Consider the following 18,365-nt stretch of genomic DNA (forward strand, 5'->3'; position numbering starts at 1 on the left):
TATATATTATAACTGGTGTTGAACGGCTGACTCAATTCTGAGTATGACGATCAATGTTAAACTTTGTAATTTGGAACCTCACTCAGAAGACAAGGAAACTTCTGGATCAAGCACTGGGGCAAATCTTGCTTTCGTTGAGGACTTTTTGATGGAACTAATTAGCATTTGATTTAAATAAAGAGGAAAACCGCCCAAACATCCCATGATTAGCCCAATGGCAAGGGTTAAGTTTCAGTTTATAAATCTATATCTAACCATTCCATCTGCATCAGCAAATATTACGGTATTGTGAGATCACCAAAATGTAATATCTATTTGGTTTAAAATAACCAACGCGATTGCTTTTCTATATTAATACTAGCATGTAAAGGTATATAGGGAAGTACAATTCTGAAGACTCCTAACTTAATGACTAAGTTATATAAAAAAATTTTACATTTCGTGTAAGAAAAAGCCATCTACACTGCAAAATGCATCTTTATGGTGTTTTGTGATAATTCATTCGAATGGGCAGGTTTCTTCTAATAGATTGCTTAAGGTATAAAAAATTGTGATTGGGGGATAAACTCAAATAATGATTTTTGAAACATTATAAGGAAGCAACTTTATAGATTGATACTTACAAACAAGCTGGCTGACAACGCTGGGTACATTTTTTAATAATATCATCTTCTGATGTTACCGGTGTAGCTATTAACCCTGAAAATATTTCCGTTAAATTAATTACTTATAAGATATTTAAAAAAATAATGTAATCAACAAAATGTCTGTAAGGGGAGAAACTCAAGAATTTAATTTTCCGTAAGTACTTAAAAATGGCTTCTACCAAACTGTATAAGTTAGGCAGACTGAGCTAGAGTAGGAATATTTCTGTTGTCTATCATTCTATGTAAATTTTAGTTGATTCGCAAAACTATTTTACACTTTCATATATATTTACAATACGAAACTCTAGAAACTGAAAAAGCAGACTAAAAAACGAGGTTTTTCTAGTGGAAAAGCAACTTCTTAATTTTTGCTTTAGACTAATAGACTATTTTTATTCATTTTTTTTACTATGGGAGATAAAGTGTCACATATTTTAATAATCACTTTGGTATGTTAATCTCTAATTTACCTTTAATTAATTTATAAGAACAAATAATTACATGGAGAAAGCGTGAACAGTTCAATATTACCAGAGAACCCAATGTTCAATGAAACATTTAAGTCGTAAATTAAGTAATAAATTCGCGTTTACCCGAGTAGGAATCTCCTTTCTTAAGATAACATATTTTTCTTTAAAATATAATAAATTGTGGCTGTTATAAATGTGTTAAACATGTGTTATTGTTCACTTCCACTATAAAATTTTAGGACAATACCGTCAAATTATTGTACAGTAATTATATTACGTCAAATTATTATACGGTATACTTTATTCTATGAAAACCTCAGCAAACAACAACGACGCAGAAAAAAGCACAACTTAAAGTGCCGAAAAAAACATACTATAGTTTCGCATCTGTAAACAGTCTTTGGTATCTGAACACCAAATGTTAGACGAGAAGCAAAGACGCAATCACGCGCAAGCTGGTTTAACCCAATAGGGACAGGGGAACAAGCTAATGAAAAAATGGAGAAGGAAAAACAGGTGAAAGTGGATTTGATGGAGCTCCAGAAGGCAAAAGATTAAATTGGAATACTTTTCCACATATTTGGAAACGTTGAGATACTAGAAAGATCATTAAGTTAAAAATTAGAATTTTTCCAAATATTGCATGATTCTCAGAAATTAAGTTTGGTCACTGACGAAGTAACAGTGTAAGCATGTAAGCTGGGGGAAGATCGGTTAATGTCCTGATTTTTTAAGTATCTTTCGTGTTCTTTAAACTGAAGTTTAAGGGTAGGTTATGTTTTTCCAATCTACGCAACGCCACATTAACACAAAGTTTGGTAAGGAAAAAAACATTTAGTAATTTCAGCACTAGGGTCTTTAATGTTATTAAAATTTCATTATTTAAAGGGTCAAAGCGACTTTTAACTCTTATGTATTCCAGATACAATTTACGAACTAGTATTCGGATAACAAAGCGAAACAATCAAACTATTAATTCGAATACGAGCTATATAGTGGATTGCGAGATTACTTTTCTACATTTAAAATCAGCAATATTTGTAGGAAAACCATGTCTATTTTAAGCTAAAAAAGATCTTCATTGTGGAGAAAACTGTTTGAACAAGTTGCGGTGATATTCTTGTTTATAGAACCGAAACTATAGTATGCTTATTTCCATTCGTACTTTAGTTACGTTGTTTTCGTTCTTTAGTCTACATAACATTACACATACCCGTTACTCTTATTGAGAGAGCTTTTAAATTTAGCTTCCTTCACTCTCTGAAAGAATCGATTTGACACTTGACTGTAAATACTGTTTATTCAAATTTTAGAACTTCTTCCAATAATCTTAGTTTAATTCCAAGTGTAACAGAGGGGAAATCGCACAAGTATTTCATTCTAAAAAATATATTAAATGTTTTTGAAAACAAAAATTCTACTGGAATATGCTACTTCAGGGTGCAATGTTTTATTAATTGGCATAGAATAATAAACGAACCTCATAATTAAATTGCAAGTTAAGTAAAAGTACTTGAAACAGAGGGGACAAATAAAATCCCACATTTTTGACAGGCACTGTTATTTATTCTAAATTCTGTGATTTGGACCATCCTAAACATTATCTGTAATTTTTTTTTAAATTATCACATTTCAAGGTAAAATAAAGTTTTATAAGACTTTTAAAATTCCAACCCCCCTTTTTTTAAATTCAAATACTAATATTAAATAAAAATGGCACAGCTTTGTGTAAAAAGGTGTGCTTTAAAAGTAGAGGAACTATTTGAAACTAGTTAAATCAAGATTCATAAGCACTTGTATACATTCCTACAGTTTGTCTTTAATGGTCAGCCTATCAATTCTGTGTAACTGAGGGGACATTTAGTTTTGTCGTCTCTGTTACGTCCCCTCTGTTGTATGACAGACTTTAAAATGTTTAAATTTTTTCAAAAATGTAACAAAACGTGATTGTACTAATAGATTTTATTGCAAAAAACAAATATTAAGTTAAAAAGTTTTTTGTGTAATGAATAAAATAAACTTAAAAGAATAATTGTAACAGAGGGGACAGTATGTATTTGAGATAATTTTTACTTAAAAGTTAAGAAAACAATTTTTTTCACTGGAATCACTACATAATTAGACTCATGAACAATTCATTTTACAATATAAATCAAACTATATGCAAAATCGTATTATTTTTAATAACTTGCTTGTTTTAAAAATAGATAGTGTTTTTGGTAGAATAAAGCAAAATCATGAAAGCACTCTATTTATGATAAATTTTACTATAATCACGCATTATTTACTGACTGTGCAAATTCACAGCAAATAAAAGCGAAATCAATATTACTCAAATATCAACACTAGGATATTAACAATTGTAAATATGAGAGCAACATGTTTATTTACAATCTGCGACATCCATGAAAATGAATTCGAGTGTTTTTGTTGAGCATTGCAACAATTACAACATAAAAAAATCGTAGAATGGCAACACTATTGATACTTACAAAAAGGACAAACTCTGTTAGTATGTGAAATGTAAATTCGTTCAGTTATACAGAGGTCTTCTGTAGAGGCTGTTTCCAAATTGCAATACTGAATACATTCCTTTAACAAAAATGAGAAAATATCGATGTATAAATAACATATCATAAAATACAGAAGTCTAGTTTAATTCGTCATAGAGCTTTTTTTTAATTTTGTAAGCATTCAAGCGTATTTAAGAAGCTTACCATTGCTCGAAATGCATGTTTACGAAGATGAATGCAACTCGAAATGCATGTTAACGAAGAGTTTCTGCCTTCGGGGTCAGAGCTATTACTCGTTTTCTAACTTTGTATTAGAGTTGAAACTTTTCAAGTGATGTCTTCGTTATTCAGAACACTGAGCGATGACGCGAATTTTAAAAATGTAAATTCCACCGTAGCTGCCTAGTAATAACCCGTAGCAACCTTGTTGCGTCCATGTTTGTAAACACATTTACAAAATAAGCCTCATTTTCGAAATAAAACTTTCTAATTCCCTCAAAAAGAATGATATATTACAAAAAATATAAACTGTAATTCGAAACATATTCAAAACTAATTATAATGTTTGCTTTAAAATACACGAATCTTGAGTTCTTCATTATTATTTTGAACTGATTTTCTTTTTCTTTAGATTAAATTTTTTTGAGCTCCAAAACAAGCAGTATGCTTGTGAACGTCAATAATTTACTTTTATTCAAATAAAATTTTATCGGTTTTCCCCATTTTGCTGCTGGGCTATTGTAAACTTAAACGTTTAAAGTAAAATGTACCTGTATGGATTTGTTTTCAGATTCTATTAATTCACACTTCTTTTGATATTTTACTAATTTACGATAAACTGTTTGAAATTTTTTACCAGTTCTGATTTTTTTAAGTTGTTTCTTTTCATTATTGAAATTTGGTCAAGATCACATTTTGTATATGTTAGGAAAATATTTTTTAATTGCTTCATAATTGACCATAATGACATAATAATTGTTTCATAATGATATACAAGGAAATTTAAATTTTTACGAGTAGCTTTAAAAAAAGTTAGTCCCAATAAAAAATGTACTACAGTTTTTGTAAACCATTTTTACGATGGCATAAGAATTTTTTAATTTCTATAAAATTTCCTGAAATTTTTTTTTAAGCCGTAGTAATTTAACTTAATTGGAAACGATGTAATGCCTGACTTTCACCATTATTTGCACTCAATTTTTGATCTGGTGTCTCTTTGCAAAAACATATCTGTTTCAATATTTGTCAATCCTTTTGCATATTTGTTATTACAATCATACAAACGCAAACGTAAGGACCAGTGAAGCAAACTTTATTTTAAATATTTTAACATAATTAAGCCCAACTAATGCTGCATGATCCGTGTGTATATTTTATAACAGTCGTTAAAAAACCTACCCAATTTTGAGTTAACGACTACCGATGTTAAAGTCCGTAGCCTTGTAACTTTGAACCCAATTCAGAAGACAAGGGAATAAAGTATTCAGACAAACTTGCCATCGTGGAAGAATTTTTGATGAATTTCCATTACATAGAAAGGTCAATATTAGCCTGGTGACAGGGGGATTCTAACCCATGATCCGTCTACCGCTGAAAATATTTTGAATCAGAACTGTGGTCGTTGTGGTACGGGTGCTTAATACTTTTCGACTAACCATCGCTGGAATTCGAATTATTCCTTGAGCCACCACGGCTTTAAATTTACCCGAATAGTTTATGATGAAATTTGTTTAACGAATCCTCTTCAGTATCTGTAGAAATAGAACCCTCATTCCAGCTCAGAAGTACCATTTTTTTCATAAATAGTGTCAGTCACAGCATAAATAACACACACCAGATATATCACCTTTTTTAACTAACAGCTCTAACACCACTTTCACAGACTCAATAAAATATAACATGATATGGATGAAAAAGTTTCAATGAGTGTATGTGTTTATAAATTAATGATGTTTTCAGCAAGTATATTTTAGTCCATTGCTAAGGAGTATAATTTGTTGTAACAAAATATTTAATAGATTCGATATTTGTACATAATCATTGATACATTTTTTATTGACATTGCTGCAAGATTTCTTGGGTCCAATAAGACCCAAGAAATCTTGCAGCATGAGAGCAATACAAATGTGCATTTAGATTTTTTTTAACTTTAAGTATTTTTTCTTAGAAAGGTTAAAAATTTGTTTAAGGTGTTCAATCCGTTGCGAATTAGTAGTGGAGAAATAATTGCTTCGTCAAAACAATTAGCTGCAAAATTGATTTTATGATGTAAACTCTAAGAAAATTATTTGTTATAAAATAGACTGTCACTTAAAAAATGAAGACTTTTGAAATTATAAAAAAAGTAACGTTGTCATCCATCATAATTTAACTAATTGGCTTGAAAAAGCTTTGCGTGGATATTTGAGGGTTCCATAACGCATTACTTAAAGAAAAGGAAATCACTCAAAACGGCTCCACCAATTTTATCACACTACAACAGTTGTTATTAAAATATTCCTCAAAAAACACACCGTAAGCACGTACCAATGCTTGAAATATCTTTTTTACAAATATAAAAAAAAATTTCCCTTTCAAGAAAATACCTGTCGAAAATTGTAGTTTTTTAATGTCCCACCTGCAGAAATTGTGAAAAGCATCATGAAGTCTGTGATGTTTTGGGGGTGTTCTAATTATTATGGATTGGGCTTGCTCACTTAGTTGATGAAATACTGTTTATTTTATCATTATGGATAAAGGTGTTTTGTCTTTCCGTCAACGTCTTCAGAATGAATACGTTATTCCTTCAAGATGACAATAGCAAAGTTCATCGGGGTGAAAGAAAAGTTAACTGTTTTTATTGACACTCACGCTCAGCCTATAACAACTCGATCAACGTGAATAATTACCTGACTTTAACTGCATCAATAGTCTCTTTTTCATCTGTAATACATGTCAGAACCGCAAAAATGACGCTATACCCGTTTTTTTATGAATTTACGCAATCAACAGTCTCAGAGAGTGCTTTAAACTGGATGCTCTGTACCTACAAAACTACGTGAAATCACTTTCTCACAGAATTTTGATGGCCATCAAGTCCAAAAGCGAGCACTATTAAATTAAACTATTCCTTATTTCTAAACAGTGGCGGCTCAGGGGATAGAGCACTCGCCTCCCAATGAGGTGACCCGGGTTCGAAAGCAGCAATAGCTAGTCAATTCGAGTTCCGCACCCGGCTCGCACCGATCACAGTGCTGACATAAAATAGCCTCAGTGGTAGGCGTATCATAGGTAACAGTCCCTTTGCGTCAGGTTAACCTAGTAAGGTTTTCGTGGTGTTCCTTTCCATGTAACGCAAATGCCGATTAGTTCCATCAAAATGTCCTCTACGAAGGCAAATTTCTTCCAATAATTGATCCGGGAGTTCCCTTGTCTTCTAGATTGGGTTCAAAATGACAAGGCTATGATGTGGAACATTAGTAGCCGTTAACCCTAAATTGGGTCGGCTGTTCAACGAATGTAATATAATATAATATTCCAAATTTCTGTAGGGATTACCTAATTTTTCATTCGATTATCTAACTTACTGCTTGAGTTGTCGGTCCACTGCCATTATTTTCTTTCCACGCTTTGATATAGTCAAAACAATTGGTACTGTATGGAGGTGGAAGCCTTTCAATTTGAGTCTGAAAATAAAATTATTTTGATGAAATTAAAAATATAATAATGAAAAGAAAGATATATACTCGCATGATTAAAACATATGCGTTGTGTTACTTGATTTTTATAATAGAGCCTACTTATTTTCACTGCAATAAAAGTTTCCTGCACAGTCTAATTTTTTCTTTAAAAAAATACTCATTTTAAGAACTTTGTAATAAAGTAACCAACAAAAAATTTCTATTAAGTAGAAAAACCCACTAACCTCAAAAACTATTACGCAAAAAAGAAAAATCGTGCAAATTGCCTTGTAATAAAAAAGGAATCTGGCAAATTGCTTTGTAATAAAAAAAAAATCTATCAAATTTCTTTTTCATTAAATGAAAGTCAAGATTAGGCACTTAAAAAACAATGATATCTAGGAATGTCAATTACTGATTTAAGTTTGATGCCAACGAATCTCTCAAATTATTCATTTCTGCAGATTGAAACTTCAACATTTTTTTCTTCTCTTCTTTGTTTTAAATCCTAGTAAAGTAGTAATTTTTCGTTTAAAGATGTAACTGATATTTTATTATTTTTTTTTGTTATTATTTATATATTTTACTGCAAAGTTTAACTTCCCCGATAAAGTTTAAAAGTAATTCCGACATTAACGTAGATTGTGCAGAGAATACATACTTTCTGCATTTTTACACTTTTGAGGCTAGGGGTGAAACTTTACTTCTCTTCTTATAGTAATAGAAAAAGATGCAGTGCATATGAAAGCTTCGCATGAAGTCACTCACTAAAAATTAAATAACTGCAAAACTTTTCCAACTTTTGGAAAGTCTTATTTTTCATTTAGACATCTTATCTATGCATAATACAATTTTAAGACTGTTACTTAATTATAATGTAATGGTTCAAAATATGCAAATGCAAATTGTTTTTAAACTTAGAGATAATATTTAATTTTCGATTATTTTTAACTTAAAATGTGCCATTTCCCATTTGGTGTTAAAATTGAAATTTTTCATAATGTTGTTTTAGAAAGTCGGTACTGAGACTGTAAGTTCGTAGATCACCGCATCTAATAGTTTTTTTAACAGCAATTTGAACATTTTCTGTTTTGTGTATAAAATTAAAAACAAAATAATTAGAGAATTTTCACTTTTTTCTGCTTTAAATAATTATTAAATGTTTGGTTTAATATCTGTAATTTCGTGGATTTATTTTGTTCCATATTTTTTTCCTGCATCGTTTGTCAGTTACCTTATTCTGTTTTTTTTTTACAAAAAGAAAGGAAAAAAAAGATTTTGCTGGTTGCTATTGAAGTAACAATATCGATGCTTCATTCACTTTAGGACTAACTTAAAATCCGTTTTTGACAGGAGATATTTTCTGAAAATACTTAATCTTGCACAAAACTGAAACCAACATAATAGATGAAGATAAAATAATTGCTAGTTTTTATTATTTTTATTTGTTGTTCCTTAGGGTGGTTCTGCGTTATTGGATTGAGCAAAACATGTTCACTCTATCAAATTAAAGTTCAATACATTCGTGTGCCGCAATACTATAGCTCGAGCCTATTTAATGATAGTTCACATTTGCCATAATCAAGACATTTTTCCGGAATTTTATCTTTTATGGGAAACCAAGAAAAGTCTAGTTCATTACCCATATCAGACAATTAGGTAAGTATTTTTAAGTATCTTTAATTAAATTAAGTTCCTTTATTAGTACCTAACATAATGATTTGGTACTATAATAACATACTATAATAACATGGTTATCAAAATTAATTAAGCGTCATCAGCGGCAATAATTCTATGGCTATATCTTAAAGTTCTCCGAAAAGTATCTAAAGTAATAACTCCCCTAGCTAGTCGGCTAGACCCGTGACAGTATCTACCGAGGTATAACTGTTTTAAGTAGAGACTTGGGCTCGTTGTTTAGGACAGGTTTCGGCACTTCGATGAGGGAAAGGGAATATTTTTCATCGGTCTATTGTATTAGTCTTTAAGAGTGAAGAGAAACTACTCTCCCTGAAATGCGCTATTCTTGTTTAAATAACAGCAGATGGTCTCAGACTTCGTGGCGGTGGAAGATTTTACAGTAAACAAACTATACTTTTTCTGCATTTATTTTATTTTTAGCACTGAACCAGTTTTATTCTTAATTTAAATTCCATTAAATTTAAATTACATAGTTTTAAAAAAAAATAATTTTAAATGCGTTGCCATCAATATTAATATATTGCTTGTGAATTCTGATAACCATTGAAGAACATTTTGTTGACGTATTTCGTACATGACACCCTATTCTTGTTGATCATTGAGCTGATCTGACATTGGATAAAGATAATTATATATGTGATATGAACGAGAAATAAACTCCTTTTTTTTATTAACTGGAGTTAAGACTAGAGTTGAGTATAAAGTTTATTAGAAATAGCAAACATTACTAATATTGTGTTTTAAATGTTTGAAAATAAAAAACAAACCAATAATTAATGCTAAACCTATGAAAAAAGTACATTTCTCATACAATTATCCTAAATGATCCATTTGAAATATGTGAAATGTTTAGGGACGGAAGAATAATGATCATTGTCGCATCTGCTGGCCATATTTCAGGAGTCTGGCACAAGAGGTTTTGGTAATAAAAAAAAGACAAACATTCAAACTCTTATTTTTTTAATATGCTTGATTGCGTCACAAAGTTGAACGGTATTACTAAGATTAAAAAAAAAATATTACCATTGCAACGCTGGCCTCATATACCTGTCCTCCGTACAATTCGTAACCTTCTTTGAAAGGATTGATTAACTGTCTGCTCTCCTGTACCGTTGCGTAGAAAAAAACTTCATCCTCATACAGATAGTAGTCCTCAGGATGTGTGAGAAGAGAGATATCAATATCTGCAGAAGTGAGTAAAAAATACATTTAATTCACTCATAATAACAATGAAAATTCCCAATTGAAACACGTGGGTTCAAAGTATAATTTTTTAGAGTATCTTATCATTATAAATTATGGTTTTTACCCCAAAAGTATTGTTATAAAAAGTCAGGGAAACTTCTTTGTGTAATCGAACTTCAATGACAGTTTTTAGCTCCGTGAAAGTCCAGGATTGTTCACATATTAGAGGAAAGCAGTTAAGTTTCCCCAATTTTGGTGTTCGATATTTGTAATAATCCATGATGTAACGCATGTAAAAGTCAGTTTGTTATTTTTACGATGCAATTAATATCAAGAACAGTTAGTTTAAGATGCATTTATCCACTAATTTTTAAAATCAATTTAAATTTCTGAATTAACATATGAAGACAAATTCGAAAAGGCTTAACAGAAGTGGATAAAAAATAAATATTACTGTGTGTCCCAATGAAACAAATCTGCATTGATTTTGTACTTCACCTAGACACAAAGAATATTAATAAGATCGAAATATGTACATTCAGGAAGTGTATATATAAATACACATTCCAAGGGTGTAACTCACCTTCTCTATCTGTATAAAAACAAAATCCGATACTCAAAAGGAGGAAGAAAGTCCCTCCGAAATAAAGCCAATTTTGAGAATAGCTAAAATATGCTCCATATTTGTTGATAGCTTGAAATATTCGATATTGTACACAGTTTACTGATACCTGAAGGACAGTAGTACCAATATTATGCCATGTCTTGATGTCAGCGTTCGATTCTGACTCAGATGGAAACTATTTCTTTTTACATATAGAGTCTTACTAAGGATGCCTCTTCAAGTATTGTACGGGATTATGGTCAAGGGAAAGAACATATTATAACATAAAAATAATAGCAATATTTAGAAATATGAATAAAGGGGTTTTTCTGTTGGAAAATCAAACTTGGTCTACCAGTTCCCTCTGTTGAAAATCAGTAAATGAGATTCTAGCATTTTTTTCTTTGGTAATGAATAACATTTGTGTGACACAGAAGAAAAACAAAGTGATACTATAATAAATTTATTTACCACCATAATAAAGCACGCCCATATACTATCAATAAGCTCTTACCTTGTTCATTGAAGAAGATTTTACCTTTTTTTATATACTGTTTCGTTTTATATATAAAACAGAAATTTTGCAATATAAGAAAGTTGAACAGTTGTTCACGTTGAAAGTTATCCATGAGCAGAGGAGAGTAGAAGAAAATAATTTCAATGTCCCAACCAGTTTTTTTGTGCTATTGCAATTTCTTGAGGAAATTGCTTCTTACAATGACATGAAGAGGAGTGAGGGTATCCAGAATTATGCCTGCCCAGACCAGAAAAAGTCAGTCACTCTTTCGGATACTGGAGAGCTGGTATCGAGTCTCTGGATCTCTATACATATAAAAGTACGTCTAGAGTCAGTGGTTAGGCTGAAACGGAACTCATCGGTGAATAAAACATTTGATCATTAATCCATGCTCCTGTTTCTGTTATTCCTGCACCATCCAAAAAATGACTCTTCTGTTAGAAGTCAGCAAGGACTCAAACAGCGGGTCTTCTTGCAAACAGCAGTCTCTCATAAAGCTTTCTGGAAATGGCTACCCATGAATTTCGGCTTCTTGTGGCCGCATAGAGGTCAAAAGAGAACTGTAATGTCTTGCTGTAATCGACAAATACCGATCTGAACAAAAAAGGTACCGAAAATAAAAATGAATGTTGGCATTTAAAGAAATGTTATTTTCACACAATAATGATGAGGTCAGAGGTAAAAAAAATTTTCCTACACTACTGAACAATAAAAAGTGTTACGAGAATTTTCCATAAAAAATTTTTAAGCAAATGAAAATTTGGTGGTTTTCGAAAATACTTTAGATAAAATAAACATAATGTGTAAATGCAAAAATAGCCAAGACTATATAAGCTTGATTCTTATAAGTTTCCCCAAGTGTTTTTTTTTTCATGCAGTTTCGTTCAAACTGTTAGAAAAGCTGTTGTTTGTTAATTTTTTTTTAAAATTATTTTTATTAAATTTTCAATGGGGTTGATCTAAGAGAGGTTGATTTCTGAGGGTCATCGGAAACTTAGCTAATAAATTTCATTTTGGTATTTATTACTCAATTCTAAAAATATTCAAATTGAAATTAATTAATAACTTATTCATTAACATAAATGTTTTTAATAGTTTATACAATTTTCCGTATTTTTTTTCAATATTTCAATCAAGCAAAGATTCAAACATTTACAAATGTAGCATGTTAATTTTGAAAAAAGAACTACAAAAAAGATAATTTTCATAATAATCATTTGAGTAATATTTTATTTACAGGAGTATAAATATTTGTCTAAACAATTTTTATAAGATTAAAAATTTATTGACTTTCTCTTTTACCTGTAAGTAATAGCTTTTAACTAAGCAGCTTTGGAATCGATAAATCTTTTCGTCTTAAACTCTACAAAACTATATTCGACTCTGAAGTTCTGCGTTTTGCAGATTTATATCAGAAAAATATTTTTGTAAATTCAATTAATGCCAAAGCTAAATTAGAGATAAACATAGAATGTGAACTTTTTAATTCAATCAAAATTTTGTTAACTTTCTAAGGTTTAAACGATTGTAACAGAGCAAAAATTTCGAGTGTCGGGTTCTAGATTTGGTTCCTAGGTGGCACCCAAGGTGTATTTAGTAAATCAACATATACACCCCTGTTGCCTACCACTTTTATGTACTTTTAAAAGAGTTACATCACAAAAGATATTTTCACGCTACGTAAGTACTTTTTTTTGGTATTAGAATATTACATTTGTAACAAAGTAATTTTGCTTAAACAAATAAAAATTTTTAACCGAATATGCAAGTGGACACCTTAATTAATATTTAAAAAGAAAAGATTAGTTTTGTTAATTAACTAGCATTTTTTTTAACAAATGAAGCTGAAATGGCGTCTTGGGGACGGTTGTAACAGCTGAAAATAAATAATCTTATGTTTACAAACCATTACTTAACTCTTTAAGAACCACCATTAGTTTCTTATATCTTTTATATTATGTTGCATGTGCATTATTTTATTTGTTACCTTTCACAGCATAAATTAAAAATTTTAACCCCTTAAAGTAAAAAGTTTAACCCTTTAGGTCTTTGCTCATTGTTATTTTTACTCCTAAAATATCACTACTATTTTGATTAATAAAAAAATATTTCACAACTATGATAATATGTATAATTAACTATGTTTTAGTGGAATTTATGAACTTTTACAATTGACCCTGTAAGTGGGGACAATTGTAACAAGTGCACGACTGTCAAAAATTGTTAATAACTAATATAATAACATTTAAAATAAGGTTTTTTTTTTCTAGTAGAGGATAGTTTACTTTACTCGTCTGTCAATTAATACTAATAATATATTGGAATTTTTGTTAGTTAAAAATAGTTAAGTAAAAAATGTTACAATTGACCCCACTCTCTCTTACTGTGCTCACATTTCAAATGAGTCTACAAAATCGGGAAATTTTATAGAAATGAACCGAGCGAAGTAAAAAATTCAAACAACCTATAAAAAAAGAATTCAAACGAAATATATAATTTAAAAAATTTTATTTTACATTGACTCTCAATTCAAAGAAACGGCAGAGGCCAAAGCTCATTGTAATAAACCCCTGTAATTCTAGGATTATAGTAACTATTTTTTTAAATAGTCAAAAGGCGTTGAGGCTTATTATAACAAGCCTAAAAATTTCGATCCGGATAGAAAATACTAGAACATTTTTAATTAACCTGACACGTTGCAAACTGACGTCTGAGAATCCAGAAACTTCTTATAAGTGTACGATAGGTATTAAGCGTTATGGAAAAAAAATTTACTTGCCCAGTGATTTCGGATAAATAACATCTTTGGCTTCAGGATCACCAACTTTTGAATTAATAGTAGTGCAATAGGTAGGGTGATTTTTCAAACTTGGAAAAGGAACAAGACGAAACCTATTAATGTTAAAAAAATTAATAGTTATCTGATTTATTTCATTCATAAAATATGTTTTACAAAATGTTCTCAAAGTTCTTTCATTATTTTACCTATGAATACAGTTAATCATTGTGAAAAGATCACAAATAATGTAACCTAAATAGACATAATATAATTTCAATTCTGAAATGAAGAATATTCGTCAGTGTCAAAACTCAGAATGAAAGAAGTAAGCATGAACATGTAAAAATTAATAAATAATCTAAGCTTTGTGGCAGACTTAAGTACAAAATTTTAAACATTTTTAACTTTTTAAAATGTAACAAATTTTTTATTAACAGTGAGTATGTGTGTATATATATATTGAATTCAATCTCCTAATAAATATTATTTTTCATACTGCTCCCCTTTTTTTACTATTAATCTATAACTATTGTGAAATTCTAATTTATTTGTACTATAAAATACTTTAATTAGCATTGTACTTTTAATCAAAAATTAATTCTTTTCAATTTCGCCTCGAAAACTGAACTCGAAGAAAAGTTGTAAGAAATTTTATGCTAGGAACAACAGAAAAATATGTTGTATAATGTGATAAATACTTTATGAAATACGAAAATAGTATCAATTCTGAATTCCAATTAAATAAAATCTTAACACCGGATGAAAACAGAAAAATTCAAAATGCTATTTAAGTTTTTTAAATACCGCTGTTAACTAAAAGTTGTTTTAATTCTTCTCAATTTAAAATATTAAGTGACATATTCTCCAGAAAAAAAAATTAAGCGTAAAATTAAAGCGAACACATAATCTATTTAGATCACAGAACAAATTTTTTTTATTTACATTTATTATCGTTTGCTTTTTAAAATAAAACGATGGAAATTCCATCTTATAGCTCGCACATGATTAAATAATAAATAACTCACTCAAGTTTGAGAGAAAACCGCACAAATATCGCTCAAATATATACCGCTTAAGTTCGGTTAAACGCAAAGGAAAAATTTCGTTCAAATACAGGTGTATTTCATTCAAGTTGAGTTAAAAAAATTTCACTCTTTTTTGAGTAGGGGAAATCACTCTTTCATTTTAAAAGAATTTATTTCTCTTTTCTAATTCACCTTATATTTTTTTCTTAAATAAAAGTTAAATTTCTAAAATTATTAATTTTCTAAAATTAGTAATTGTCAACTTCTTTATATTATCCAGTATAATATCAGCTTGCGCACATCCATTTTCGGGCCCACCCTTGGTAGCGTACGAATCGAACGCACTTCAGCACTGTAGTAAGAACAAACTATAAAACAAAACTCCTCTATTTACGCTTTTACCTAAATTTGCGCTTCTGTTTTCAACTTTTGTAATCTGGCAATCTTCTTACGAAAATATTTTAAATCGTTCTTAAAAAATTCCCCGTTCCTGTAAGTTTATTTGAATTTGCTAATCGCTTTAAAGATTTTGCTTCATGCTTTATTCTGTTTTTTATTCATATTTTTTTTTGTTACGAGGTGATGTTTATACCTAATGTGGTCTATTCTATTTGTTGCTAATATTTTTGTAAATTTTTTTCGGTGCTCCTCACACTATTGTATTGATATATTTTGCTTTGGCTATATTGATACAATATTCGAGGGCACTTCTTTTGCGGATATAATCGTGTGAGCTGATGAAAAGATTATATCTTTTGTTTTCCGGGTTTTTATTAATTTTTTTCTCCTTTTTTTGGATTTTTTCCGGATTTTTATTATTTTCATTAATATGTTTCTTTTTCCCTTTTATATTGTTCTGTAATTTTTCCATGTTTTCTTTACATTTTGAAATTTATATGTATATTGAGCTTGTGTGCATAATGGCTACCGTATTAAATTTTGTTGTTACCGTATTAAATTTTGCAATAACGAAAAAGGTGACACTTATAATTTTTTGTAAAATAGTAATTGTATAATATTATACAATAATAGTAGAATATAAAACAGAAATAACTGTTATTTTTTTATTGAAATTCTAGTCTTTTTAAGTTCCCCATAGAATTAACGTGCGTACCCTGTCTTACCCCACTAGGGCTGTTAGACAGGGTGATGTGATTTTTTCTTGGTTCAAACAGAAAAGTCATTTAAAAAATCTGGTCAACTTTGGTTGCCCCACAATTTCATTGCGGGATCTAACTGGTAAGCTTTAGGTCCTGAGTTCATTTTATTTCATAACCCTCGTTGAACAGCGGTCCCGATTTTGCGTTCATGACTACTAATGTTCAAATCCGTAACTTTGCCATATGTTTCAGGGAAATTTTATATGCTTTAATGTAATTTTACTTTATGATTTCTGCTTGTAAGTTATTTCTAAATATATTTTCTTTAATGTAGAAATGGTTTGTAATAGATAGACAGACAATTTTCCCGACAATATCAATCCCTTTTTTTTTCTTTATAATTTTGTTTCTAAATTTGTGCGTCCTTTACAGCCAAACAACTTATCACAAAATGGTCTTGTTTATTGCGAATTACATTATTAACAATCGCGGTTTAGCAAGAAGCGGAATATAATTGTAAGTCAGATTTTGAATGTCTCTTGATAGGGCCTTGATAAATTTTTCATCAGATCTAACTACCGAAACATGAATATTTTCCTACGTTCTGTCTTCAGTGGAGATTTCATTGAAGCGAATAGTAAATGCGTCAATTTTTCTAAAGAAGTTATGGCAGTAGAAGGGAAAGGAAGTGACCATTAAAGACTATCCCAACGACAATGCAAATATCTGCACCAAATGCAGAAAAGGTCAAATAAGGAAACTCGAAAAAATATCTAAAGAAAAAATTTAACAACGCAAAAATTTAACATGTTGGAAAATACGGTTAACATGTCGGAAATGTTGGAAAAATACGTTCAAGGTACATCAAAGGCTGTGTATAACATCTACACAGGTGACGAATCATGCATCTATGCATATGAGCCGGAAAAAAAACAGCAATCAATTGTATGGGTCTTCCAAGACGAGGCAAAACCAACAAAAGTTGTTCGAGGAAGAAGCACATCGAAACAAATGATTGCCTGTTTCTTCGGCATTAACGGTCATGTGGCAACAGTGGCGTTAGAGCAACGCAGGACGGTCAATTCTGAATGGTACACGACCATTTGTTTGCCAGAAGTCATCGGAGAAATTCGAAAAAAGCAGAAGAACAGGCGAATCATTCTTCATCATGACAATGCGAGCTCTCACACATCGACTCAAACAAAGGCATTTCTGACGGAGCGAAAGATCGAACTGATGGGTCATCCGCCGTACAGCCCTGATTTGGCACCCAATGACTTCTTCTTATTCCCACACATCAAAAATAAATTACGTGGACAACGATTTTCGACCCCCGAAGAAGCGGTTGATGCATTCAAAACGCATGTTTTGGAGTTACCTCAATCGGACTGGAAAAAGTGCTTTGAAAATTGGTTCAAACGCATGCAAAAGTGTATTGATCATCATGGAGAATATTTTGAAAATCAATAAAACCAATTTCAATCCTACATATTTGTTTTTTCATTATTAGGCCAGAAATATAAATAGCAACCCTCGTATAAGGAAAGATGCTTTGTTCTATAAGCATTTTTCTCCTGGTGGCTTAATTTTAATGGAAAAGCGAGCATTTAATGCATTCTTCAATAAGGAACTCATTTTTAAATAGACTCTTGCAAACTTTAACGCTGATGTTTCGGTAACTTTAATGAAGTCTTTCGAGCCCCTACTGTAAGACATTCGACAGCATGTCTAATAAATTTATATCTTGAATTGTTATATTTTAATGGATTGGTCACAACTGTAAATAGCAAGAAACTTGAAGAAAATCATAGTAACACTCATTTTTTGATTGTACTGTGAAATAGTTTTATTAAAATTTATTCTACTTTTGAAAAGAACTACGTGGGCCAGAAAAATGATTATGACTGATAAGAAGAGTGAATTGCATCGCTAAATTTGTCTATTAATAATTCTTTTTTCTGAACTATGAACTTTTTTGACAGTGTTTCTTTTGACTATGAAAATTTATCTTACTTGCAGGGTTCAGTACTTTTGCCATAGCTCATCTCGCAGCTGTCAAACACTTCTTTTGTGGGCGAAAACTCTCTTGCTTCATCCCAGTTCCATTCAAAAAAAGCTGTCCTATAAGGGTCAGAAGGAACCTGAAAATCAAAATACCATAATTA

General features: G+C 30.4%; 1 protein-coding gene across 1 annotated transcript in view; it reads right to left on the reverse strand.

The window, feature by feature from the left end:
- Positions 1 to 11,609, reverse strand: part of LOC122270294 (uncharacterized) — a 20,797-nt gene extending 9,188 nt beyond the window's left edge. The window contains exons 1-5 of the mRNA XM_071180897.1: positions 11,573 to 11,609; positions 10,014 to 10,174; positions 7,197 to 7,295; positions 3,610 to 3,709; positions 624 to 699 (exon numbers count right to left, since the gene is read on the reverse strand). Coding sequence (XP_071036998.1) covers positions 624 to 699; positions 3,610 to 3,709; positions 7,197 to 7,295; positions 10,014 to 10,174; positions 11,573 to 11,609 — 473 coding nt within the window. The remainder of the gene's footprint in view (positions 1 to 623; positions 700 to 3,609; positions 3,710 to 7,196; positions 7,296 to 10,013; positions 10,175 to 11,572) is intronic.
- Between the last annotated feature and the right edge of the window lie 6,756 nt (positions 11,610 to 18,365).

This window comes from Parasteatoda tepidariorum, chromosome 5 (genome assembly GCF_043381705.1).
Source record: "Parasteatoda tepidariorum isolate YZ-2023 chromosome 5, CAS_Ptep_4.0, whole genome shotgun sequence".
NCBI classification, from domain to species: domain Eukaryota; kingdom Metazoa; phylum Arthropoda; class Arachnida; order Araneae; family Theridiidae; genus Parasteatoda; species Parasteatoda tepidariorum.